Source organism: Aquarana catesbeiana, linkage group LG02 (genome assembly GCF_042186555.1).
Source record: "Aquarana catesbeiana isolate 2022-GZ linkage group LG02, ASM4218655v1, whole genome shotgun sequence".
NCBI classification, from domain to species: Eukaryota; Metazoa; Chordata; class Amphibia; order Anura; family Ranidae; genus Aquarana; species Aquarana catesbeiana.
The window spans coordinates 360397138-360425064 of record NC_133325.1 but is presented as its reverse complement, the minus strand read 5'-3'; the positions used below and the strand labels follow the sequence as shown (position 1 = coordinate 360425064).

The window sequence follows — 27927 nt, the reverse complement described above, 5'->3', positions numbered from 1 at the left end:
TTTTTTAACCTTTAATTGGTTCTTATGCTCTTCTGGTTTTTATAATAACCAGCTCAAAGTTCTTTAGAATGTTATCTAATGATTCCATACGTCATATATTGCAAATGAACGATACTGTAAATGAATTAATGTAAATGTATTGTGTGCAATATGCGTGCGAGTAGCCCTGGTTAAGGAGGGCGATAGGCAGCGATCCATGGAGGGTGGATTAGACGCTGCGAGCTGGCCTCTGTAAACATATAGACGGGTGGGTAGTATAGTGGATGACGCGCGTGATGACAAGCCCATCACGTATTGTCGGCAAAGGGACGGGTTAGTATTCCAGATGACGCTTGTGGTGTCGGCATCTGACGGGTCCGCCTCTCACTGCTGACAGTGGGGCGGGATACTCTTTGGATAATGTTTGTGTTGACGCCGCAGGAGGATCCCACGCACGGGGCTATTTAAGATCTAAGGTTGTGTAGCGTGGCCACTTTAACGGTCAGCCGTATAAGTATTTATCATATTAAGCGCTGTTAATATTTCCTTCTCCTAAGGAAATATATCTATTGTTATATTTTATAATAGCAGCTAGTAGGACATTGGAACAATTCTATCCATTTTGAGCGCTAGGGTCTGAGTCCTTGTTGGCTCTGACATTATTTGATGGTTAATTATGAACTTGTCTCAGCAAAACCACCACAATGCAGTAAATGCTATTTAGAATGCAAGTAAAAATGTTCAGTTTCATGCAAACGTCCCATTCACTCCTGATATTATACTGATGTATGATGTAAAAAGACAAGTGAAAAATTATTCATTTTCCAACTAAAATGAAATTTCAATTTGTGATTTTAATCAGCACAGTTTATTCACTGCAGGATGTTTAGCAACATGTAAATAAATAAATCACTGCGTCTAATTTATTCTTACCCAAGAAGCATGTTTTACACAAATCCATATCATTGCATTGTAAACACCGGTAGCGATGCCATGGTGCAATTTTATCACAACCATCGCAAGATATTTCGACATTCAACAGGTCACAGTATCGTGCAATAAACAAATGCATCTGTAATAAAAAAAAAATTAAAAATTACATTAAAAGACTTACGCAGTAGGTGAGGTTGAAAAAAGTCCATATCCCTGTATGTTGTGGTCGCTCAGGTGCTTATCCAATAGCTTTTTTGAAACTATCGATGCTCCCCGCTAAAACCACCGCCTGTGGAAGGGAATTCAACATCCTTGCTGCTCTTACAGTAAAGAACTCTCTACGCAGTTTAAGGTTAAACCTCTTTTCTTCTAATTTTAATGAGTGGCCACGTGTCTTATTAAACTCCCTTTCGTGGAGAAGTTTTATCCCTACTGTGGGGTCACCAGTATGGTATTTGTACATTGAAATCATATCCCCTCTCAAGCGTCTCTTCTCCAGAGAGAATAAGTTCAGTGCTCGTAACCTTTCTTCATAACTAATGTCCTCCAGTCCCTTTATTAGTTTTGTTGCCCTTCTCTGTACTCGCTCCATTTCCAGAACATCCTTCCTGAGGACTGGTGCCCAGAACTGGACAGCATACTCCAGGTGCGGCCGGACCAGAGTCTTGTAGAGTGGGAGAATTATCGCTTTAACTCTTGAGGTAATCCCCTTTTTAATGCATAACAATATTCTGTTTGCTTTGTTTGCAGCAGCTTGGCATTGCATGCCATTGCTGAGCCTATCATCTACTAGGATCCCTAGGTCTATTTCCATGCTTGACTCCCCCAGAGGTTCTCCCCCAGTGAGTACATTGCATTCATATTTTTGCCACCCAAATGCATTATTTTACATTTGTCACACATTAATCCTCATTTGCCATGTAGTTGCCCACCATTAATTTGTTCAGATCTACTTGTAAGGTTTCCACATCCTGCAGAGAAGTTATTGCCCTGCTTAGCTTAGTATCATCCACAAATACAGGAGATTGAACTGTTTACCCCATCCTCCAGGTTTTTTTTATGAACAAATTAAATAGGATTGGTCCCAGGATAGAACCCTGGGGGACCCCACTTCCCACCCCTGACCATTCTAAGTACTCCCCATTTATCACTACTCTGAACTCGCCCTTGTAGCCAGTTTTCAATCCATGTACTCACCCTATGGTCCATGCTAATGGACCTTACCTTGTACAGTAAATGTTTATGGGGAACTGTACCCAGATACACCACATCTACGGGCCTCCCTTTATCTAGATGGCAGCTCACCTCCTCATAGAAGGTTAATAGATTGGTTTGGCAAGAACGATTCTTCATGAATCCATGCTGATTACTGCTAATGATACAGTTTTCATTACTAAAATCTTGTATATAGTCCCTTATCATCCCCTCCAAGAGCTTGCATACTATTGAGATTAGGCTAACTGGTCTGCAATTCCCAGGGATGTATTTTGGCCCTTTAAATATTGGTGCTACATTGGCTTTTCTCTAATCAGCTGGTACCATTCCAGTCAGTAGACTGTCAGTAAAAATTAGGAACAATGGTCTGGCAATTGACTGAGTTCCCTAAGGACCCTCAGGTGCAAGCCATCTGGTCCCAGTGACTTATTAATGTTATGTTTTTCAATTCTATTTCGAATTCTGTCCTGTGATGTGTCATAAGGATAAAGACTGAAGTTTTGGTTACTGAAGCCCTCCCGATTCCCTCGTGAAGAATAAATTCAATACCTTCGCCATCTCGCCATCCTTTGCAACCAGATTCCCTTTCTCATTCTTTATGAGGCAAATATGGTCTGTCCTCCCTCTTTTACTGTTTATATACTTAAAGAATTTCTTGGTATTTTTTTGCTCTCCTCCGCTGTGTGTCTTTCATGTTCTATCTTAGCCGCCCTAATTGCACCCTTACATTTCTTGTTGCATTCTTTGTAAAGTTCGAATGCTGGTGATGATCCATCAGCCTTGTATTTCTTGAAGGCCTTCTCCTTTGCTTTTATATGCATTTTTACATTGGAGTTAAACCACCCAGGACTTTTATTCGCTCTTTTAAATTTATTTCCCAATTGGATGCACTGGCTAATGCCCTTAAAGCAAATCCATCTCTCCTCTGTGTTCTTTGTTCCTAAGATTTTATCCCAATTAATATCTAGCAAGGTTTGTAGTTTAGGGAAGTTGGCTCTTTTGAAATTCAGTGCCTTTGTATTCACCTTATGTTAACTATTTGTGTGATTTATACTGAAGCGAATTGACCTGTGATCGCTGTTCCCTAAATTGCCCTGTATTTCCACATCCGTGATCAGGTCTGTATTGTTTGTAACCAGTAGGTCTAGTAACGCTTTGTTTCTAGTTGGTGCGTCTACTATCTGATCCATTAAATTGTTCTGCAAGACATTTAGGAACTGGCAAGCCTTAGACTAATGCACGGTTACTTCCGCCCAGTCTATGTCTGGATAATTAAAATTCCCCATTATGATGGCACTTCCCATCCTTGCCGCAAATCCAGATTGTGATAGGAGGTCCGTCTCCCTCTCCTCCCTCGGGTTAGGGGGCCTATAGCATACTCCCAGTATTATTTTACCCTTAGTTTAATCCCTTTGGAGCTCTACTAAGGATTCCACCTCCTCCCTAGCTCCTTTAGTGATGTCTTTTCTCACAATCACTTGTACATTATTCTTGATATACAGGCATACCCCTCCGCCTTTTTTACCCTCTCTATCCCTGCGATAAAGGGGATATCCTTGAATGGTTGCCAGCCAATCATGAGAGCCGTTGAACCAAGTCTCTAAAATTCCCACAAAATCTAAATCCTCCTCGTACAACAGTATCTCTAGTTCTCCCATCTTGCCCGCCAGGCTCCTGGCATTGGTGAACATGCCGCGTAGTTTAGACTGGTCCCATACTGTCTTCTTACTGGGTGTTCCGAGGTTGCGAATAGGACTTGTTACTATACTTACCTCGGGTTTATGTGCTTTAGTCAACCTACTACTAATGCCCCCAATACTACCCTCTGAAATGTGTTCCGCATGGACCATTTCTACTGAAAAAGGGGGAATAGTGGGACTTCATATGAAGCACACTACTCAAGAATAAAAATACAGTCATGTATATTGATTCCTGGTAAACAACCAAACATTTGTATAATCAATGACAATATATGACAACTTATTACTGCATGTGTATACATATATTCCACCATAAATGGGGATTGTAAAATAATAATTAAGGTAACAATAACTTGCCTATAGACATAATAAACAGTAATCATAGGTTATCTTATAAAAAGTTGGTATCATTACTGGTTGCATGATACTGATGAATCTCAAAATAAAGTTTGCAATAATGTAGCATATAACAGTAGCTCTATGCGTTTCATGGGTATTCCCAATCATCAGCAGATAAAAAGTAGATGGATCTATAATAAAAAATAGGAGTAAATGCAAAGTACTCTAATGGTTGAAATAGTGGGGGATAAAGGGAAGAGAGGGAACAAAAAATTCCCAACCACTCTTACCTATAGGTATATTCAATGTACAAAAAATGGTGTTGACAGCTGAAGGCACCATGGTATTAAAAATCCCCATAGGCAACGCTTTAAAAATTTTACAGGTTACATTTTTTGAGTTACAGAGGAGGTCTAGGGCTAGAATATATGCTCTCGTTCTAACGTTAATGGCGATACCTCACATGTGTGGTATGAACGCCATTTACATATGTGGGTGCGACTTACGCATGTGTTCACTTCTGTGAGCGAGCACACGGGGACCGGGGCGCTTTAAATTAGTTTTTTTTTTTTTATTTTTAATTTTACTTTTATTTTTCTAGTTTGATGCTTTCTTTTTAGATTTTTTTTTTCTTTGATCACTTTTATTCCTATTACAAGGAATGTAAACATCCCTTGTAATAGGAATAGTGCGTGGCAGGTCCTCTTTACAGTGATATCTGGGGTCCATAAGTCCCCAGAAGCTGGGAAGCTTGAAATAATAAAAGGTCTCAGCTTTCCAGCCGAGGAGGTGGCATTTTTTCAAATGCAGAGGTTGGGCGTGACGTCATAACATCGTGCCTGGCCTCCGAATGATCACAGAGACTCTGGGGACCATCTGGCCCGCTGGAAACTCTGGTCAGCATCCGGCATTAGTCGGTTCCTTCTCCGGCTCACTGATCGCATAGGTGAGTCAGTAGAAGTACCGGTGGGTGGCAGGAGGGGATGTCTTCTCCTGCCGCCTGAAAGAACGATCAAGTTGCTGAAAAGCCCCTATGATTGTTCTTATGGTGTAGGGAATCTCCGGCTGTAAAAGAAGATATCTGAATGATGTCTGTAACTGCAGGCATCATTCATATATCACCGCTCAAACCCGACAACGTCATATGAAGTGGTTAACTCTGAGTTGCTGCTTGCAGTATTGTACTGCGTTGTATTAAAATTGCAAGCCTGGATAATTTTATTTCAACGCATACCAACACAGCGCACACATGGCACTGGAGATCGACAATGAAAAGGTGCAACACTGAAGCCAACCTCCAGATTTTTAGTGCCACGTATATACAGTTTTGTGTACATTCAATTTTCACAGTTTGGCAAGTTTAAAATCTACAAATATTTATTTTCTCTAAACAATGTTATCTTTTAGGTTTCATAGGAAATTTGTACGTAATGTTATATGTAGTAATAGTGTGTCACATTTAACTAGACTTGTTATGGATAAATGAGCCCTTCATGGACATGTACTATAAGTTATGCTGTTTGTGTTTACTAGAAATGATTTTAGTGTTTTTAGTCTCCTGAGTATAAATTTTGGCTTGACCTATATGCCTCATCTACTGCTAGCTATGTACTTCCCAAAATTAGCACTCCTGATCTACTTAGCATCAGATCCACACTAATAGCATGGAAACACATACTATCTTAAACCAAAGATAAAAAAATGGAGCAAAGGTATCAATTCCAACAAAAATTATAGACTACTGCAAAATTTGTTTATCAGTGGGAAAATGGATCCAACAAGGTCATTTTCTTTTTGAAGGTTTACCAATACAATAGGAGAACATAGTATTAAGCAAAATCACCAAACACACCTAACTTAAAACAGTTTCGTAACACCATAGAAATTCCTCTAGAAATCTAGCTATATCTTACTAAAAATAATGCAGTAAAAAGGAAAGAAATCTCTTTTTTACGAAATAGCTTCCCAATCAAATGAAAATAAAAAATCTCATATGATCAAATGGGAGAAAGACCTAGAGCAAGAGTTTTCCTAGGAGTAATGGCAGAATGCTATAAAGATATCCAGTAAAGCCTCCTCATGTATTGAGCATTGGGATCAACACACAAAAAATGCTAAATAGATGGTATTTGACCCCCTGCAAACTATCAAAACTATACCCTTCCACATCTCCTATTGTTGGAGATGTAATGAACAAATTGGTAACCTTTACCACACTCTATGGAGCTGTAAAAACCTACAACGTTTCTGAAAGTCTGTCTCCTACTTCATAGCTATCTTTACAGGAAACCTAACTAAGCTTATTCCTGCTATGGCCCTTTTGGGAATAGATCTCGATAAATATTCCTAAATATATAGAACAATTGTAGTTCATATATTAATAGCGGCAAGACTGAATATAACCAGCTTATGGAAATCCATTGACACACCTAATCTATCAAATGCCATTGCTAGAGTAAACATCCAAGCACAATATGAACTGATGTTAGCCTATAAGAACTACTCCATCATCACCTTTAAAAAAAATGGCAAGCTTGGCACTTCACACTAGAGCCTCTAAATACTTAAGAATTTAACCCTTAACAACTATCTTAAATCTGAGTTTTTGGTGTGGTTCATCACCTATCACTACATTCTTTGTTTCTTGTAAAATTCATTAATTCGATGATCAACCCCTGCTTACAGCTTGAACCCAATTGGGGTAGACAAGGATTTGATCATCAAGTATTAGATTAACATCTGTTAACCCTTCCTTTTGTTGCAAACGGTTTTTACTATATGTGTTAATCTTACCACTATGACCAATCTTTCATATTCATAACTTATGTTACCGAATATTTGCAATGATGTACATTATAAACTAATAAAAATGTATTGTTAAAAAAAAAGAGAAATGATTTTAGTTTATTTTTATAGAAAATATTGTTTGATAAATATTTTCGCAATTATTGTGGTATGTGTGAAATCCATTGCAACACCTTTTTATTCTACTGGTCCTGTACTTTCAAATGTATGGTTTTGGAAAAGACAGCAAAAAAATGGTCTGGCATCCAATGTTATGTGCTAGTTCACATTGGTGCTATTTCTGATGAGACTTCAGTGGCACTGAATCAATGGCAAAGGAAATCACATCATTTTCAATGGAGCCTGTTCACATCAATGCGACTCTGTACGGTGCAATTTTGGAAAAGGTTCCTGTGCTCCTTTGCTGCGACTTCAGTGCAATTTGACTTCATAGAATATGCAAACATCCAAAGTCACTTTCCATAATTGTAGTGAAAATCGCATCGCAGTAGTGTGACCCGAGCCTAAATGTGGAGCGCAAGGCCTTGCAATAAAAAAAGTTAAATATATTGCTTACACAATATTGTGCTTCTGTAAAAAAAAAATAATAATGTATGAAAAACACACGAGAAAGAATGTGTTGTTTCCATGATGAATTGTATTTTTTTTTAAAAAAAACATTATTGTCAATAGAAACTTGTCACAAAAGAAATATGGGAGTTTCTAATCCTCATCTCCATCTGAAAATGCTAACTCCCTATCACCCCGACCCAAAACTCTAACCACTTGCCGCCAAATCAAGTACCTGTTACTTCATTTGACTTTAAGTGGCTGTACTGGGATGATGCCTGCAGCTGCAGGCATCACCCCGAAACCATTTTTGTTTAGAGCTGATGGTCGGCTCTCTTGTAGTAGCAACCAGAGCGGCCAACTAGCCACTCGGTTGCAATTACAAGGCGTGGGAGGGGACATCCCCCGCAGCTCTCCCGTCCCACAGGGAGGCCCAAGCTACTAGCCGTCACATCCTCCAGCTGGCCGGAGACCCATAAAAGGCTGGAATCGGCTTTGATTGGGTCCCCACTATGGTAACCCAGGAGCGATGACATGACATTGCTTGCTGGTTTACCTGGTTGTCGATAGCGGCATTTTTTTAAAAATCGAAAGTATTCAAAAATGCCGATCATCTATGCTTATATGTATAATAGAGATATACTTGCCTATTTTCAGACCAGTCTGGTCACGTGATCTCCCCGTGTCAGACTGTAGTGGCGAGGGTAGAGCTCCAACAATCACGTGACCGGACTGCAGCAGCGGCCTTAAAATAGGTAAGTATACACATTGTTCTTACACAGGTTATAAATATAGGTGTTAGGAGAGGGAGTGGACAGTTTTAAGAGTAGTTAAGATTATCCTGGAATTCAACTTTAAGTGCACTGACCAAATTAACAGATAAGGAGTTCTAACTTCATTTGCATTAGAGATAGTTTACACTTGCTTCAAAAGAAGGCTTCAGACAAGTATTGTTAAAGCTCTCTGAATGCCAGTCAAAGCTCCTGCCACTAAATAAAATGGTTAACCTACAGACCTGTTTACACCTGCTTTTGCCTGGGGCTTTGGTGGAGCTTCGATGGGACTTTGAGCGAGCTTTGCCATAGCCTTCTATGAAGGCTCTGAAGACGCTTTTTGAAGGACCACTGAAGCTACATGGGGTATAATTTAATTATGTTAAACATCATCAGCTTAATGTTTTATAGTCTGAGGATCTGTGACTTTGGTAAATTAATGTCTCCTTTCCTTCCTTTACCATTTCCCTCGGCCTAAAGCAACCTAGGTCATTTGCTGGATGGCCTCTGCATGGTTTCACACACGTTCACCACTTCTTGACTGCCTGTGCTTTTCCATCTTGGTCCTCCTTCCAGGAGCACCATGACGCGCCACCCTTGGAACACTTTCATTATCTACAAATAAAACATTGGATCTTACAAAAACTTGACGTCTTCACCTATACCAAAACGTCCTTTGAACACACTTGCCTACATTTCCCAGGGGCACCCAAACCTTATCTCTATGCTATACTAAAACGCCAGGGGTTAAACCTCCTCCCCTACCTATATTCAGAATAGTGATATCTTGAGGCCTCGATGGACCTGGAAGACTGCAGCAAATCCTGGCTCATAGCCAAATGTTCTTTTAACACCTCTATTTTTAAAAGGGCCTAGAAGGTGCTCTTCCGCTGGTACCGGGCCCCTGCCCAGATTGCCTTTGCCAATCCCAGTTACACCAATAGATGTTTTAGGGGATGTGCCTATTGGTTGACAGTTCATGTTTGGTGGTCTTGTCCAAAACTTACATGCTTTTGCTCCCGAGTTCTTTTGGGCTTCTTCATTCCCTCTTCAATTTAATAATCCCAAAAAATGCCCAGATGGCTCATCTTCAACCAATCCCTGGCTTCTGTCCATCTAAAAAAAGGTACATATCTGTTCTTTGTGGTAAAGCATACTATTGCCAGGGCCTGGAAGAATCCCTCGTTCTCTTTCAAGAAGTTAAGGACCACATGAACTTGATGCTCATTAATGAGCAAATGTCATGTATCCTTAAGGACTCACAAATTTCTTAAAATATGGGAACCCTGGCTTTCCTATGCTTTGCCTTTCCTGGACCCCACTAGTTTGAAAGCCCTTTAAGCTACCTGGCTGCCCTTGACCCAAGTCTGTGGAAGATGTATGCCCCCCCCCTCCTCTCCTTACATTCACCCTCCTTCCGTTCTTCCCTTTGTCTTCTTTTTCTGCTGACCTTTCTCTTGCATCCTACTCCCTGGTGCACTATTTAGTGTACATTTACCTTAAAGTCTACAACTGACACATCAACTTTAGCCTTTGATTCAATGCCTCCAAAGATTGCACACATACAGTGTGTGTGGAAGGGAGGGAGAGAGAGAGCATCTCTGAACACATAACATGCAAGCATGCATATTACATACATTTATATTTATTCTGTGTAGATTAATGAATACAGTTGAAAGACAACAAAAACAGTTGGAGAGAATACTAGAAAAAGAACAAAAAAGGCCACAAAAATCCTCACCTTTCTCTTTACATCTGGATCTGCCTGATTAATCTTTTCATACCAAATTTCAAACATTCCATCTTTGCATTCCTCTAACCACTGAAGGTTCTGCCTGTAATCTGCTCTTTCATCATCTTCTTCCCACTGACTGAAATATAAGAAATGTTTATAAAAGAAAAAAAAAAAAGATACTCACATAAAATATGATATAAAAATCAACATTTCCACCACTAAAACCCCCTTTGTTACACAAACATTTGAACAATATTTATTTTTTAAACGTGTTAATATATTGTCGAAACAGCCCAAAACAGAGAATAGTGTAGTTCAGTGAGGAAGAATTGTGTACCCATTTAATCTTTCATAAAGCGGGGTTCCCATTTAAAAATAAATAAATAAATAAAAGTCAGCAGCTACAAATACGGCAGCTGTTGACTTTTAATTGGACACTTACCTGTCCCAGGGTCCAGCGATGCGGGGGATCGAAGCCCTGCTCGCCCCCCCCCCCCCCCCCCCCCCGCGCCGGCATTTCAACTGTGGGCGCACAGCTGTGCATGCGCGAGCCGTCACTGACACCGCAATCATCTGGGACCGGTCACATTTCCCAGATGATTGACAAGAGGGAGGGCGGAGAGGCAATCTCCCTTCCTGCACCATGGGAAGTGACGTCAGGAGCCCAGGCACCAAAGGAGGCAGACTACGAGGGACCCCCTAGCAACAGGTATTTAGAGGCGAGTAAAAAAAAAAAAAAATTTTCCAAATTTTTTTTTTTTTTTTTTTAAGAACATTACTCATGTTTTTTTTGGGGGGGGGTGGAACTCCACTTTAATAAGCGTTATCTTGTAGTAAGCAGCATAGGGGGTGACCTAAAGCTAGGTTACACTTTACGCTCCCAATCCCTGCACCCAAGGTGCCAATGTGACTAAAATACAGCTGGCAGCCAACTTTACTGAACTTTTTCTATTAGTTTTATCAGAAGAACATGTTTTCTGGATCTTAAAAATAACTTTCTGCCCCTCAGATGAGGCTGTCCCTACCTTTAAACTGTAAATAAATAAATCTATAAAAAATTTTAGTAATAAACTGGTGGTTTAATGCAAAACGCTTAGCAATTTTAAATGACCAGCAGGCTACACGGAGTGCCTGCGTTTTATCTGATATTCTGGAAAGCTTTTCTCCACGACTCAACTGGCTTAGCTTTCAGTAAATCCATGTCAGATAGTTATATCCCACCTAATGCTCATCATCATCCAACAATGAGAGCGCCATTACTAAGCATACTCTCACTAGATATGGAGTGGGGAGTGAGGCTTTGTTCTAGGGGCAGGATTTATCCACAGGTCACATAAAACGATCCGTTAGAACCAAGATAAGAAAGCAGTATAAAAAAAAAAAATTCTGGATAACTTAACAGACCACTTGTGCTACTGGCACTAACCAAGTAAAAATGCCTTGGGATTCATTCACACGGACAGCAGCCCATCCTGCTCCACTGAAATGTGATCCGCAATAGCAGTAGAGCAGCGACTGCAACCAAGCATCCAATTGGCTTTTTCATTTTTAACAGCCAAATTAACACTTTGTATGCAAGTACCGTGCCACAACTGCGAGTCAATCTATAATGGAAACTGTTAAAACTGTAGGTGATTTATCTATTCCTAACATTAGTACAATAAGGCTTGTTCCTTAAAGAAAACCTGTGAGGACAGAATACTGGGAGCGGCCATTAGGGAATTGTTTTTAAATGGTGCAGACCTGAAGGAAGTCATTCTCATTCTGGCTTTAGTACATATGTACTTCCATTTGTTGCAGAACAAATGGAAGCTACATGCTTGTTCCAGTTTGTGGCAAAAAAACCTGACTACAGAGCAAGCACAGCATGCCGGTATCTCTTGCTTGGTCTGGTCATTAGGATAATTGAATTAGGGGGAACTGGCAGGATTATCAGTTATATAGTACAGAACATTTTTTTCAGGCAGTATTTCTAAAGAACTATAGGTTTAACCCAACATATAACAGATCTTCAGTTTTGGGGTAACATATGCTAAGTTTACATAATTCATGTCTACTAGGCAACAATTAGGCATTGTATGGGCATCAGCTTCTATAAGAGTGTAAAAAACAGCTTCTACAAAGCGCCATTTAGCCAGCTTCAAGCAGCCATTAAAAAAACATTCAGGTCCAGTGTGATGTTTCACATAGATCTTAATGGGAGTACTGGCCGTCTGGCAGGCTTCAGTACTATTCGAAATGTGTTGAAAGTCTGCTAGCAGCTCGCTTACAGACTGTCAACACTTCCATTAATATCCGTGTATTACATCCCTAAAATCAAAGTTTACCTGGGGCTCCATTCAGACTTATCCGGTCAGCTGCAGCATTGCATTAGATTGAATGATAACATGCACTGCATTAAGGCAGCCTACTCATACAAATGGGCTACCAACTCACTGCAATAGACTAAAAAACACAACCATCTTTTTTTTCAGTGCGCAATGATGCAAAGCATATGCACTGATATACTGCTGTGGTATACTGCACTGAGGTTATATTCACAATGAAAGCCACGCAACGCAACGCACCACACAGTTGTTTTAAAGTGTCACAACAATGCAGTGGTCTGAATGGGCCCTTAAAAGCTTCAACAAATTTGCTTGCAGCTTTGCAAATACTTTGTAAAAGCTTGTTGTGCATATTGTTATTCCATATACTAAAGCCTGAACATCTATAGGCTTTAGTATATATATAAAAAAAAAATCTTAAAAGCCATCTGTAGAATATTCATAGAAAATCCATATTTTGGATGTTGAAAAGTTTCCATTCTCATCCAATGAACTGGGTAGAAAACATCTATAAATAGATATACATTCTCTCTAAAATGTTATCTTAGAATGCAGACAAAGGACCACCCATACAGATACTGGTTTCAAAGTTTCCAGATTTAGGGCTTGCTTACACGTGTGACTGAGACCATTCCGCCTGTTGCTGCTGAGTCAGTGGCCGGTGGTGTACTGCGGTCGTGGCAGGAAATATTCCGCCTCCTCCATGGTGCTTGTTGGGCAGTACCACTGGCCAAAGGAAACCCATTCAAGTGAATGGTACCTTGCTGCAACTACCTCGCAACTGTGTACAATGCAAGTGGTTGTGGCGCAGTTGTCCGGTAAGTAGGGTGTTAAAACAACCAGGAAGGAAGGAAAAATCCTGGACAGCCGCACACCACTGAAGGCATCTTTATTGAAAGATTAAAATCTAAGAACAGTCATAGCTGAAGCATAGAAAACAGGGAAGAACATCTAATGCGTTTCACATCACAAACAGATGCTTAGTCATAGCTGAATGAACAAGATCTGATCTTATGTATATATGGAGCTAATAAAAAATAGTCAGCCAATCAAATGCAAGGAATGTTGAAAGAAACCTCCCCAATAAAATCAGACCTTGGGCCAATTCCTTAGATTAAAAAGATTATGCAGCAGGCAATCAGATTTTAGACAAGAAGCCATACACATGTCTACAAGATTTGAGGAAAGAGGTTACCCTAAATCAGCTATTAATAGGGCATTACAAATTACTGATAAGTTACCTCGTGAAAATCTATTATTGGATAAACCAGTTAGTTAAACACTCCACACATGGCCAATCACGACAATCCAGTTACATTTTCTACTCTGTACAGCACTGAATTTCATAAGATACAAAATATCTACCAATGTTATCCAATGACCCTATTTATTCCCAAAATATTGGCTAAAGGCACACATATGGTTTCTAGGAAAGCACCTTCCCTTAGCGGATTACTGTCACCCAGTCTTTTTATTAGTAAAAAACCTCCACCAATTGGTTATCCTTTAAAGGCACTTTAAAATGTGGTCGAGGCTGCTCGTACCGTCCCTTCATTAAGGGTGGTGATGTTATGACCTCGACATCCACAGGCAGACGTCATAAAATACAATCTTTCATTAATTGTAACACACAGTTTGTCGTGCATTTATTCATTACATGCTCAATGTGCTCTATCCAATATGTCGGTAGGACAACACGTAGACTCAAGGATCGCCTCTATGATCATCTTTACGATAGAAAAGGATCATTCCACCAATGTGGCACCTCACTGGAATGATTTTTACAATAAAGACACATCCAGCTCAATCTACTAGATAGTAAGCTCTAACGAGCAGGGCCCTCTGATCCCTCCTGTACTGATTTGTATTGTAACTGTACTGTCTGCCCTCATGTTGCAAAGCGCTGCGCAAACTGTTGGCGCTATATAAATCCTGTATAATTATAATAACAATTCAGGGTATGGATAAAATAGTGAGACCCCCCAGAGGCGGTGATAAATTTGGCATTCTATGTAGACAGGAGCTCCGTTGGATATTTTAAATACCAGACAGCCTGCTGGCTTGAATTTTGAATGGGATGCATCTCGTTTTTATTAATGAAATTTGCCTGTTTGAGAGTTTTTTGGTATTCCTTCTGCTCCTCCTGTCTGCTTCATATGTCAGGTGTTCACCGACAATGCAAGATTTTTCATTTATGCCAGTATATGGTTACACCTTTTTTATATTGAAGTTTTGATGACATGATTACATGTGTTTATACACACATATAAATGTATACACATTTGTTATTCTTTGGCCTGTCTACTGACACCTATTTATATGTACGGTCCTCCTATCCAGATTGATAACATGGTAGCATTTATGCTTGGTCCATTCTACGATATTTGGTTATCTTGTTTGTTTTTTTTCTGTTTATTTTTTGGCCATTGTTTAGATATGATACTGCCTCTGTGCAGTGTGTTAAATGATACTTTTGTCCTACCCCATGCTTTGTCCACCTTTAATCTAGCACAGCTATTGTCCTGCATTGTAACATGTAGAGTGAGACTTTCACTTCACTCCGTGCTCTGTTTGCGGTAATTAAATGAAAATTTGATCTAATTCTGCAGCATGTGGAGTGAGACTCCACATGTTGCTTGCAGTTAATTCAATCTAGTGAAGATTTTGTTTTATTCTGCAGCATGTGGAGTGAGACTCCACACGTTGCTTGCAGTCAATTTAGTAAGGATACTGCCTCATATCTTCAATTGGTTATTACCTTGGTACAGTGTGTGGCGTGACATTTCTGTCTCGCTCCGTGCTTTGCCTACTATATATCTAGTGCTGTTTTCTCTTGTATTGCAATATAAGGAGGGAGTTTTTAACTTCACTCCACGTTTTGTCTGCGGTTATTTCACTGGAGACGTTGTTTTATTTTGCAGCATGAGGAGTGAGACGCCACATGTTGCTTGTAGTCAATTTATTAAGGCTAATGCAGTTATTGTCCTGCATTGTAACATGTAGAGTGAGACTCATTTCACGCCACACTTTGTTTGCGGTAATAAAGTTAGAAAGTTAGTTAAAACTTGGTCTTATTCTGCAACATGTGGAGTCTTATTGCTGTCTGAAGCACGATCCGAAAAGCAGATCACACTTCAGACTGTAAAGCAAGTCTAAATAAGGCTCTAACATTAGGTAACACTGTAACAAACATCTTCAGAATATTAATAATGTTAGTTCTAAATAGACAGACATGCATCATAATCACTTACCTCACAACACTATCATGGGTACTTATGTTTTGTTTAGACATTGATAAAAGTAATTCTGGGAGGTCAATGCTGAGGAAGAATGAAAGGTCTTGGGGTTCCCAGCTCATGTCCAGCATGTGAAGGAGGGTAGTCTGCACACATGATAAGGCTGGGAGCAGTGACCTGGGCAAACAACACATCGTAAATTAAGAATAGGGTGTGATGACCTCTCTGATTTTATCATTTGCAACAAGTGTTTAGTGAATCATCAAAGAATTCTAGCCGCCATCAGAACCACCAATTGATCCAATCACTACAGCTTTTTCATACACATCAGTGCTATAAGAATAGACAAAGCAAGAATTGGTAAATTATTTGTGACACAGGTAAATGGGCAAGGAAACTACCCAGGAGGAAACTGCCAAGGAGTAAGCTTAAAAAATATACTTACCTTACAATTTGGCTCCCGCCCGTGGTGCCAAGGTAAAGGTGAGGTCATAGGCACTCGAGTGATCCTGGAAACACTGAAGATACCGAGATTCACAAAAAGTTGAACCTATGCAGTGCTAAGTTCACTGAACATTTTTAAACCAATGGGCTGAATATAATTATTTGACTGTGGTGTTATGCCATACTGGGGACAGGGTCTGTCCCGGGGCACCAGTTGTTTAAGTCTCCTAACTAAAGAGGTAAGGTAGCAGAACACCACTTTAGGAAGGCTTAGTCCACCATTGTCTAAGAGGGAAGGGTCTATAAATGTGGGTGCCAGCTGTTTTTTCTTTGTTGTATGATTGGTACTTCAAATTGTAGTTTCGGTTTGATAATTGGAAATGACTCAAATCAAGAGAAGATACTTTTGTATACAACATTAGGACAATGATTCTGCCCAGACAAGGGATTATACAGCTGGATTTCTTTTTCAGAAAATGTTAATTTAGAATAAAATGAGAATACAAAATGCAATTCATTCATTCCTATGTAGAGACCATCTCTATTTGGACATAAAATAGATGCAGTAAAATGTTAATCTATTTAAGAAATAGGTGTGTGGGGCTGTGCCCACTTCTAGATCTAAGACTGCAACACCGTCACTGACAGCCAATGGGCTACACCGGGGTTTCTCAAACAGGGTTTTGCGGAAGTCCCCATGGGCTCAACTGCAATCTGCAGACACCACAGATTTAAATTTGTTCAACAGTGGCTTTAAAGCTCAGAGATATACTTTTGCAGAGTACCTCTGGGTGGATTGATATCAGCCTGACTGTACTCAAAGTTTTATGCTCATGAGAGAGCGGTGCAGAATGAAAGGCTTGGTCTTTACAGAGCCAACAGTGCTGGATGAAAAGACTTCTGCTCAAAAGAAGTACTAAACCCAGTATTTGCATGGATTGTTAAGGTTCACATAAATGTAGTAAGAGCACTGCATAAACAAACTGTTTCTATAATGCAGGCTACGGTTTTGAGTAAAGTGGCCCATCAGTACTGATGAACAAAGACAGGGCAGAACATCAATTATTCTAGCCTGCTATGCAATGCAACTCCCGGCTGTCATTTTGATAGTTGTAAATTGCAAACAATACAACACACAACCTGTGTACTTTCGTTACTTTTTTGGGCATGTGTAGTGCATCTAGCGTCTGTGACTGGTTCACAAGTCAGTCCCTCCCAAAAGTTTTCATTTCATCTCCAAAATAAGACCCGGTCACACCGAAAATGACATTGAAATCATGCTACTTCGCTTTAAGTAGCACGATTTCAAAGCAGTACTACTTTAGGTGCTGCTTGGAAGACATCTGTGATTTCATGCACAGAAGTCTATGCAAGTCATACCTGAACTTGCAAAAAGTAATATAAGAACTATTTTCAAAATCAGTGTGAGTCTGGTGGAGTCAAAGTCGCACTGATTTGATTGCTTCCATTGCGGACAATAGGGTGCAACTTGTCGCACCGGTGTGACCAGGGGCTAAACATTTGTTTAAAGCTTAGTATGTACAGCAGCCGTATGAAACAAAAGAGCCAAAACAAGTTTACAGCACAACCAGGTTAATCATTACCTTTAGCAACTAACAAAACACTGCACATTGAGGCCAAGACATACCTGTCATTAAGGTTGTTGAAACTCTTCACAGCATTAACTAAAAGCACAACAAGCCTGTAGTACATTTCTCGCACGTCTTTATGGAGTTCAGCACCGCAGCCTTCTAGGTGACCAAAGTAACTACAGTATAAAACATAAAAGAAAGCTTTATAGTAAGCCTTTGCATTTCAATTTTTCTCTCCATATCTTTGTACATATTTCTGCCATAACACTGCAAAACCAACACAACCAATTAGTTCAAAAATGTTTGTATTTCCTGTCTGAGCGGCATTTGCATTATCTAGAACTCCAGCATTCTGATCATTATACTAGTGATGAGAAAATTAGGTACAGAAGCTTGATTAAAAAACTTAAAGTAGAAAGTATGATGTATAATGTAACACAATGGAGAAACTTCAAGTGAGAAGCAAAATGAATCAAGAATTTGCTTTTATGATGAAGGAAATGCTGCAATTACAGTAAACCCAGAAAGTCTACTTAGTTAACCAACTTATTTTTTATAAAATTCCAAAAAAGATTTTAGATGTAGTAGAAAGCAAGAGGAAGAAAAAAAAAAGAAGTAATGGAACCAGTAAACACATAGCTCTAAAATTTTACAAACAAACGTATAATCCTTCAGAAGATGAAGACAGTAAATAATATAGGAATATAGCTAACAAAGTGACCAGATGAACATGAATAATAATGAATGGTGAACAAAAAAAAAATCTAGAGTGACTTAGCAGTGAAATCTCCCCAGACACCACAGCAAAAAATAACCTGATAAGAGTAGGGAAAGGTTAAAACCGCAATCTAAAATGAAAAAAGTTTGGGGTTTATATACACTGAAAAGACTGCATTTTTTTCTCTTCTCAAATGGCAAGCAGGTGGTGGTGCCTGTTTGGTTTTGCACTTGTGACGCAAATTGTGCTGCTTATTAATTTGATTATCTTGCCTCTTTGTTTTGCAATCTTGTTTGAGGATGCTCCCATTAGAGGTCATCAGCTGTCCTGAGTCGGTCTGGCCCTCTCTTCTCCTGCAAGGTGGGAGTGGGAAAAATACGCACAAACATGAGTAAAATCTGCAGATCTGTGCAAGTAAAATCTGCAGCTGTGTCCTATTTTTTTTTTGTACATGACTAAAACACAGTGCACACGTTTGTATGTAGATGCAGCTGTGTGTATATGGGCTCATTGATTACTATAGTGCTGCATTTAGGTGCGTACAAAACAATCTGTGTGAATGAGTCATTAAAGAGTTTTTGACCAGAAAAAAAACACAGTAACAATGAGGGCCCTTAACAGTACTAAGCCAGTAAATGGAGCTGACCAGTATAAAAGGTCAGTACTTTTTTGTTCTGAAGAGGCAAGAGCAGAAAGGTGTTTATACAGGGAGAAAGGCACAGAGCAGTCTGAGGTCAAAAGCCAACCAGATACGAGTAAAGCTGGGTCCAAATAATGGATTTAACGTTCCACTTAAAGAGGAACTGCAGTCTGTTCACACAATTTGTAATAGAAAACTTCTTTGCCTTTCTGAAGCTTCCCTCCAACCACTTTGCATATTATTTTATCTATATTGTGATTCTGTACTTGCTAAATATGCTGCAGAAATCTCCCTCCACAAAGTCTGGCTGCATAAATTTTAACTGTGGGCAGCTGAAGCTGCTGCCTGTTCACTTCCTGGATTTACACAGACAGGCAATGTCTGTGCATGATGTCATAAGCCTAGGGTAATGACCATACAAGAAACAGGAAGAGGGCTGTATAAGGTATTTACTGGCAGAAAAAACTGTTTCACTATCTAAAGTTAAAACAACAAGGGCAGAGGATTTAATAGATCGAAAGATGAAAAAATGACTGAAGTTCCACTTTAATGAAGAGGAGTGCCCAGTGGGAAATATTCAGGCATTGGTGGTCTCAAAAAAATTCTCCAGCACAATCCTAGAGCACATATGTGAAACACAAGGCCACCAGGCTATTTCACGTGGCCCCCGCACCAATCCTGCAGCTGTGACACCCCCCGGTCTCCGCCCCCACCTTGTCTCCACCAGCTGACTCCAGCCCTCCCCTGGTCCTCGGCCAGACCCTGCCACTTTGTACTTCCCAGCACGACCCCTAGCTTCTTCCAGGCAGCAGCACAAGGTAAGGGGGACTCTTGATGTCTGATGTAATGGAGGGGGGCTGCTCTGGACAACTGCTTACAACTATTTAGGAGAATAATACAATTTTCTACCAGTTGAAAAACAGGGTTGCACACAACAGATATCAACAAGAAACTTTATTGGAGACTGCCCAGACAGAACACCATGGCAGAACCATGTTCTGTCTGAGCAGTCTCCAATAAAGCCTCTTGTGGATAATATCAGAACAGTGCAGGATACTCCTTTTCAAGACTTGCATCATCTGCTACAGGAGTGTGAGTGGGCTCTGTGCTGGTCTGCACCTGCCCTTGACAGAAACTCTTAAGTTATCGCTAAAACCAGTAATAGCTGAATGCAGAGGCAATTATTTTTAGATAAATAGCGCAGGAAAAGGCAGGCTAGCTTTACACCAGTTGAAGTCTTGGTAGACGAAACGCGTCGGGTGTGTGACGCTACCACAGCCATCAGAGTTCACCGAGCTAGATTTTTGTTCATATGAACTTAATTTTAAAACCTGAATTTTTATTGGAAATTTTAACAATAACAATAAAATCTTTGGTTACTTGGATTTTACACCATGTGGAAGCCTTTTCTCTTTTTTACATCATATATGGGCAAAGCCAAGTGAGTGATTTCCGGAGGAGGACTCCAGTTGACAACCGAACACGCTCCCTCATCTGAGTGGACCTGGTTTACTTACTTCCCCTCTTGTTGAATGTAAGAATTACCCTGGATGTGAATATACATACAGCAGTGTGAGATCTGTATATACGCCCTGTGATCACCCTTACACTTGGATGAACTGTTTAAATCCCAGAGACTTGTTTGAATCCTACCCATTCATACTGGTCACTTTCTCACGATGATGTTTCTTGTTCCTTTGAGCAACATTTATGTTTATGTTTTTATGGGACTGCTTTAACACAGTCACACATTTTTGAGAGAGATAACACTCTTTGATTGATTTTTTATTATAATATTCACAGGTGCTGTCATAAGACCTTTTGCATTTACTTATTTCCTTTTTTGTTGTTTTTTTGTTGATTCAGAGTGTTGGTTGAAACCAGAGTTTACATATGGATGATTTACACTGAAGCTCACTTTTTAGTCATTTTCATATATGTATGTGTTTTTCACTCAAATATAGCGCTGCACTTTTTATTTCTTATTTCCATACACAATTTGTCTAATTGTCAGTGTTGGCCGCTTGACACTATTGAGTTGGCGCAGCAGTTTTCTCCTTCTTCTTTTCAATGAAATTGAATTTGACACCCTCTCCTAGAGGTTTTTCCAGATAAGGGCAAGCAAGAGTTGCCAATGAGAACATGTTCTTGAACATGGAGTCAGCCATAGACCAAAATCATGCTAAAAGAAACCTGATTAAGAATGATTGCCAGGGCTAGATCTAGACACACTTGTCAGGATAAGCATGGGTGGCAGCAGTCCGAGAACAATCCTTTTGTCCCATTCTTATTACAGATGACAAAAAGAGTAGTTGAAACTCGTAGCTTTTCAGCAAAACTTTAGGAATTGGCTAAAGATTAAGGGCTTTTTCACACGGGGCGGATCAGTGATGATCCGCCCCGTGAACACCCGCTTGCTCAGCGGGGATCGCTCCGCCGCTGAGCAGGAAGATGACAGGTCCGTCGCTGCACAGACCTATCAGAGCGCTGCTCTCCCCTATGGGGGATCGGATGACGACGGACCATAGAGTCCGTCGTCACCCGATCCGAAAACGGATGGAAAAGTAGGGTTTTCCTCCGTTGCACTTTTTCGGATCGGAGCGGGTCGGATGTCAGCAGACATGTCACCGCTGACATCCGACGCTCCATAGGGATACATGTATGTCCGTTTTTCATCCGAAAACGGAAGGATGAAAAACGGACATACGGATAGTCCGTGTGAAAAAGCCCTTATGCAATCTGGAGAGAACCTGAGAAAATGTGTCAAACAGACCCAGGAGTCTCTGAGAAGATATAGGTCTCTGAGACACTTTGTGGTCTGAATGTTCAGGGTATGATCAAGGGTATAACATATATAGCACCACAGAGTGTGGTGATTTTTTTTTTTCTCACCAATGTAAGGGGTACATTGATGTGTGAATAGATAGGAGTAGAAAACAACTTTAACCGGTTCAATACAGGGCATTTTCACCCCCTTTCTTCCCAGGCCAATTTTTAGTTTTCAGCGCTGTCGCACTTTAAACGACAATTGCGCAGTCGTGCGACGTTGTACCCAAAAAAAATTGACGTCCTTTTTTCCCCACAAATAGAGCTTTCTTTTGATGGTATTTGATCACCTCCTCTGCGGTTTTTAGTTTTTGCACTATAAACAAAAGAAAAGAGACAATTTTGAAAAAAACACAATATTTTTTACTTTTTGCTATAATAAATATCCCAATTTAAAAAAAAAAAATTGGTTTTCCTCAGTTTCGGCCAATACGTATTCTTCTACATATTTTTGGTAAAAAAAAAAAAAAAAAATCGCAATAAGCGTATATTGATTGGTTTGCGCAAAAGTTATAGCGTCTACAAAATACGGGATAGATTTATGGCATTTAAAAAAAAAATATATATATTTTTTTTTAGCGGCGATCGCGATTTTTTTCGTGACTGTGACATTATGGCGGACACATCTGACACATTTTTGGGACCATTCACATTTATACAGTGATCAAAGCTATAAAATTGCATTGATTACTGTGTAAATGTGACAGGTAGTGAAGGGGTTAACCACTAGGGGGACACAAGAGGTTAAATGTGTTTCCTAAGGGAGTGTTTCTAACTGTTGGGGGCGGGGACGTACAAGGGGAGGAGACCAATCAGTGTTCCGCTGTACTAGGAACACAGATCGCTCTACTCACAACTGACAGGACGTGGATCTGTGTGTTTACACACACAGATCCGCGGTCCGGCCCGGTTAACGGCCAATCGCGGGTGCCCGGCGGACAACGCGGCCCCTGGGCACACGCACCGGGTCCCGAGCAACGCGGCGGGCGCGCGCCCCCTAGACGCCTGGGAATCCCAGGCTGTCATATGACGTCCACCCAGGATGGTAGATCCCATCTGTGGACGTCATATGTCTATGGCTGGGTAGGGAAGTGGTTAAGATGTGCCTGCTAAAAAGTTAGAAAAGCTTTCATATGCGAGATCTATTTGCAGGTCTACATGACACCAGGAAGAGACCTAGCTACTGCAGTATACGTAATGGTAGGTCTATAGGCGATCAAGCCCAAGTTATTGCAGCGATTTTGACATTTTTTTGGGGGTATGGTGGGACATGCATCCCTAGATGGAAGAGAGTCCCAATTTGAAAGTTCTTGTAATTGTAAGGAAGGCCACCCCTGGAACCATAAGATTGCAAGGAGGCATAGGGAAAATTATAGAAAATTTAAAAAGGATAAAGTGAAATGAAGAAAGTTTGACATTGCCATGCTAAGCTAAATTTATGTCTAAATTTATGTCTAAATTTATGTCTGTAGTCACCCTAGCACCTGCAGGGGTGAAGGCGAACCTCAGTGTGTGGAGGTTCCTGCATGAGTCCAGTTGAATTAGAGGGTTTAGCACAAATAGATGGACCTGCAGTAGATGATTGTGGAGAATGGGGTCAGAGCCTCCTTTCCCTCCATAGCCGCCTCAATGCATTCCTTAAGGGAATTTACAAAGAGGAGCTCACCTTCAAAGGGGATGGACAAAAGGCACCTTTTCAGAGCAGGGTCAACAGACCAAGCTCTAAGCCATACGATTCTGTGCAAAAAACACAGAAAAGAAGGTTATTCTGGAGACATGAATAACATTCTCCATGAGGAATAGTGAGGGCTAAACATTAAGAGCTGCAATCTGGCAGAAAAAATAGAAATATCTTCAATGGATATAAAAAGTCTACACATTCCTGTAAAAATGTCAGGTTTCTGTGATGTAAAATCATGAGACAAAGACAAATCATTTCAGAACTTTTTCCACCTTTAATGTGACCTATAAACTGTACAACAACAGTTGAAAAACAAACTGAAATCTTTTTGGTGGAGGGAAGTAAAAATAAAAAAAAATAATATGGTTGCATAAGAGTGCACACCCTTAAACTAATACTTTGTTGAAGCACTTTTTGATTACAGCACTCAATCTTTTTGGGTATAAGTCTGTCAGCATGGCACATCTTGACTTGGCAATATTTTCCAACGCTTCTATACAAAAACACTCCAAATTTGTCAGAATATGAGTGCAGATCCTGTGCACAGCCCTCTTCAGATCACCCCACAGATTTTCAATCAGATTCAGGTATGAGCTCTGGGCCATTCTAAAACTTTAATCTTTATCTGGTGAAGCCATTCCTTTGTTGATTTGGATGTATGCTTTGGCTCGTTGTCATGCTGAAAGATGAAGTTCCTCTTCATGTTCAGCTTTCTAGCAGAAGCCTGAAGGTTTTGTGCCAATATTGACTGGTATGTGGAACTGTTCATAATTTCCTCTACCTTGACTAAGGCCCCTGTTCCAGCTGAAGAAAAATAGTCCCAAAGCATGATACTACCACCACCATGCTTCACTGTGGGTATGGTGTTTCTTTTGGTGAAGGATGTGCAGTGTTGTTTTTGCACCAAACATATCTTCTGGAATTATGGCCAAAAAGTTCAACCGTGGTTTCATCAGACTAATGCTGCATACACACGATCAGAAATTCGGCCAGCAAAAGACCGATGAGAGCTTTTGTTCGGAAAATGTGACCGTGTGTATGCTCCATCGGACTTTTGCTGGCCAAATTCCAGCCAGCGAAAGATTGAGCGCATGCTCTCAATTTTTCGGTCAGAAAAAGCTCCTATCCGAAAATGTGATCGTCTGTAGCAATTCCGATGCGCAAAATTCCTACGCATGCCCGGAAACAATTCGACGCATGCTCGGAAGCATTGAACTTAATTTTCTCGGCTCGTTGTAGTGTTGTACGTCACCTTGTTCTTGACGGTCAAAAGTTCAGCAAACTTTTGTGTGACCGTGTGTATGCAAGGCAAGCTTGAGCGGGATCCCGTCGGAAAAGCCATCATATCTTTTTCCGACAAGAAGTCTGATCGTGTGTATGCAGCATAAAACACATTTTCCCACGTGTTTTGGGAGACTTCAGATGTGCTTTTGCAAAATTTAGCTGGGCTTTAATGATTTTCTTTGTAGGAAAAGGCATCAGTCTTGCCACTCTACCCCATAGCCCAGACATACGAAGAATACAGGAGATTGTTGTCACATGTACCACACAGCCAGTACTTGCCAGATATTCCTGCAAGTCCTTTAATGTTGCTGTATGCCTCGTGGCAGCCTCCCTGACCAGTTGTTTTCTTGTCTTTTCAGCAATTTTGGAGGGACGTCCAGTTCTTGGTAATGTCACGGTTGTGCCATATTTTCTCCACTTGATGAGGACTGTCTTCACTGTGTTCCATGGTATATCTAATGCCTTGGAAATTCTTTTGTACCCTTCTCTTGACTGATACCTTTTAACAATGAGAGCCCTCTGATGCTTTGGAAGCCCTCTGCAGACCATGGCTTTTGCTATAGGATGCGACTAAGAAAATGTAAGGCAAGACCTACTAGAACAGCTGAACTTTATTTGGAGTTAATCAGAGGCACTTTAAAATGATGGCAGATGTGTACTGACTCCTATTTAACATGAGTTTGAATGTGATTGCTTAATTCTGAACACAACTACATCCCCACTTATGCAACCATATTATTATTTTTTTACTCCCTCCCCCCTAAAAGATTTCAGTTTGTTTTTCAATTGAGTTGCACAGTTTATAGGTCGCATTAAAAGGTGGAAAAAGTTCTGAAATAATTTATCTTTGTCTCATTTTCTTACATCACAGAAACCTGACATTTTAACAGGGGTGTGTAGACTTTATATCCACTGTAAATCAGGATGCAGTTCAATATTGAACTCTCCAGCCGAGTTTGTCATAATTTTGGCAATAATGAGGTAGCAATATCTGGCTACAGGACAGGGCAGGACCTTTCAGAGCAAAGGAGAACTTCAAAAGAGTCCCCAAAGATCTACGGATGAAGCAGGGAAATGTTTTTCGATAGCATAGCCAGCATATGGCAAGAAGGTGAAGCATTGACTTGGCCAATAAAATATCAGTGCCTCCTCTGCCTTCTGCACCTGCAAGTGCTCTGGGCCACTCAGGCTGTGACCTATGAACCTAGACAATAATAGAGAGTCAAAAGATTGTTTTTGGCTATTGGCACCTGCCATTTACAGAAGTGGTGACAGCCTTTGACATTAATCAGACATAGCGGAAGAAAATTCTGCTTTAGTCAGGCAGGCTGTATGTTGTGCATTTGTCGGAGAGCTTGAATCAAGGGGATGGAGTAGTGTCATCTTGCTCCAGAACAAGAGAATTTCTATCAACCCAACAGGAACTTGGAGTTTCCTCAAGGCCTAGAGTGGAATCACCACTATTTGTCCTATGTGCTCTCGCTTGTAAGTGCCTGTGATCTGCCATTGCCAAGTGAGGATCTTCCCGAAATGGATGCGGACTGAGAGGGTTCAGCATGTCCACTATGAAGGAATTGCAATAACTTTGGCTCTAACAGAGTTCCTGTGACGGTCTCTGAGATTTTAGGCAACGGGTGTGATGAAAAATGTTTGGTTTGCAGTTTTGGCAGAAAATGGCAGACAGAAGTGCACAGTAAGGAGTCATATAAACACTTTGTTGCTATTCAGAGAAAAACTTGTGGCAGTGAAGTGGACTGCCAAATTTGAATAGGTACATATTAAAAAAAAAATGTATAGCCAGGAACGCTATAAAAAGGATAGGGAAACTCTGTCTTACCTTGTCCACATTGCTGGTCCTGTTCAGGATCCGGCCTTCGACTGCCAAGGTTAGCATACCCCAAGAGAGGTCTTCAGGGTCTGGGTGCCGAAGAAATGGTCTGCAGCCCTGGAACTGTATACCACCCTGCCACTAACTCACATGCTGCACCACGAACCAAGGCGAGTGACGACCATAGGATACAGTGTCCAAAGCAAGCATTACAGGCAGGCCGTGCTGCTGCAGGGCCTTGATACAGTACCCAAAATGTACATCAAAGTTAACCAATCCAGAAAATGCTAATGAGCCATAAGGCAATAAGTCGTCAGTTCTTGATAGACATGTGAGTGAGTGGAATATTAGGTAGTAAAAATGTTGAAATAAAAAAAAAAAAAAAAAAAAAAAGAAGAGGTACATTGCCCAAGTAAATTGAAAAAAACTAGAGCCTCAGAGTGGGTAGGGGTTACTTGGATACTCCAGGGGGTGTTTCCAGGAAAGCTTTGTTATTGTCCAATCACTTGAAGGTAGCCGCATATAACCACAGTCTAAGAAGACATTTCCTGTGTTGGTTATTGTACAAGATATATTATTTACCAGAAGTGGCTTATAGACTGAAGTTTCCATGTCTAAGGTAAGAAAATTATGATAGGATACCTCTTTGAAGCCTACTTGTAGTCATGCTTCCTTAGGAAAGTAGCACTTGCGTGCAACAGTAGGCACCACCAGCTAATTTCAGCTCATTTTAAGAGTGCACTAAGGGTTCAGAAATCTGGGATGCACTATTGTGAATATATATCAACTTGGAAGGCATAGCCCTCATTCCATTCCCTTTACTGCCTTGCACCTAGGGGCACATGCTATTGCAACAAGCTGCTAGTTTGTTATAAATTAGCTACATTTGTTACAATGATTTCAGGTTTTCTTTGACAATATTACTCAGTAGTTGGCAATATTTTCAGCCAGGTCTCTGCCTTTGTTGCATTTTGTATTCACAATAGGAAAAATGGAAAAACATGCATTCTACTAAAAAAAAAAAAAAAAACAAACTAGAATCCAAAAAAAGCTAAACCATCAATAAATAGAGCAAGTAAGTTGCACAGGCTCTTAAGTTATTACGGATCCATGTTGGTTTATTTGTATGTAAAGGTCAATGGAGAGGATATGCCATTACCACAATGATATGATGAGACCTTTCATTTCAAAACACATTTTTTTTTTCTACTGGAATCCACGATGCTGTCTAAGTAAACACTAGCAGTAAAGTAATAGGAAATCACAGCAGATTTGATTTAGTAAACCGACTTCAAAAACAATACAGTTCTTCACTCCCCCACA

At 40.3% G+C, this 27927-nt stretch overlaps 1 protein-coding gene across 2 annotated transcripts in view; it reads right to left on the bottom strand.

Moving 5' to 3' along the window:
- ZZEF1 (zinc finger ZZ-type and EF-hand domain containing 1) overlaps positions 1–27927 on the bottom strand; it is a 375890-nt gene that overhangs the window by 113652 nt on the left and 234311 nt on the right. Inside the window, exons 31-35 of one of the 2 annotated variants that reach the window (XM_073615049.1) lie at positions 18618–18698; positions 17684–17803; positions 15607–15768; positions 10035–10164; positions 913–1051 (exon numbers count right to left, since the gene is read on the bottom strand). In XM_073615049.1, the coding sequence (XP_073471150.1) occupies positions 913–1051; positions 10035–10164; positions 15607–15768; positions 17684–17803; positions 18618–18698 (632 nt within the window). The remainder of the gene's footprint in view (positions 1–912; positions 1052–10034; positions 10165–15606; positions 15769–17683; positions 17804–18617; positions 18699–27927) is intronic. The other variant, XM_073615050.1, reaches the window with a different exon arrangement.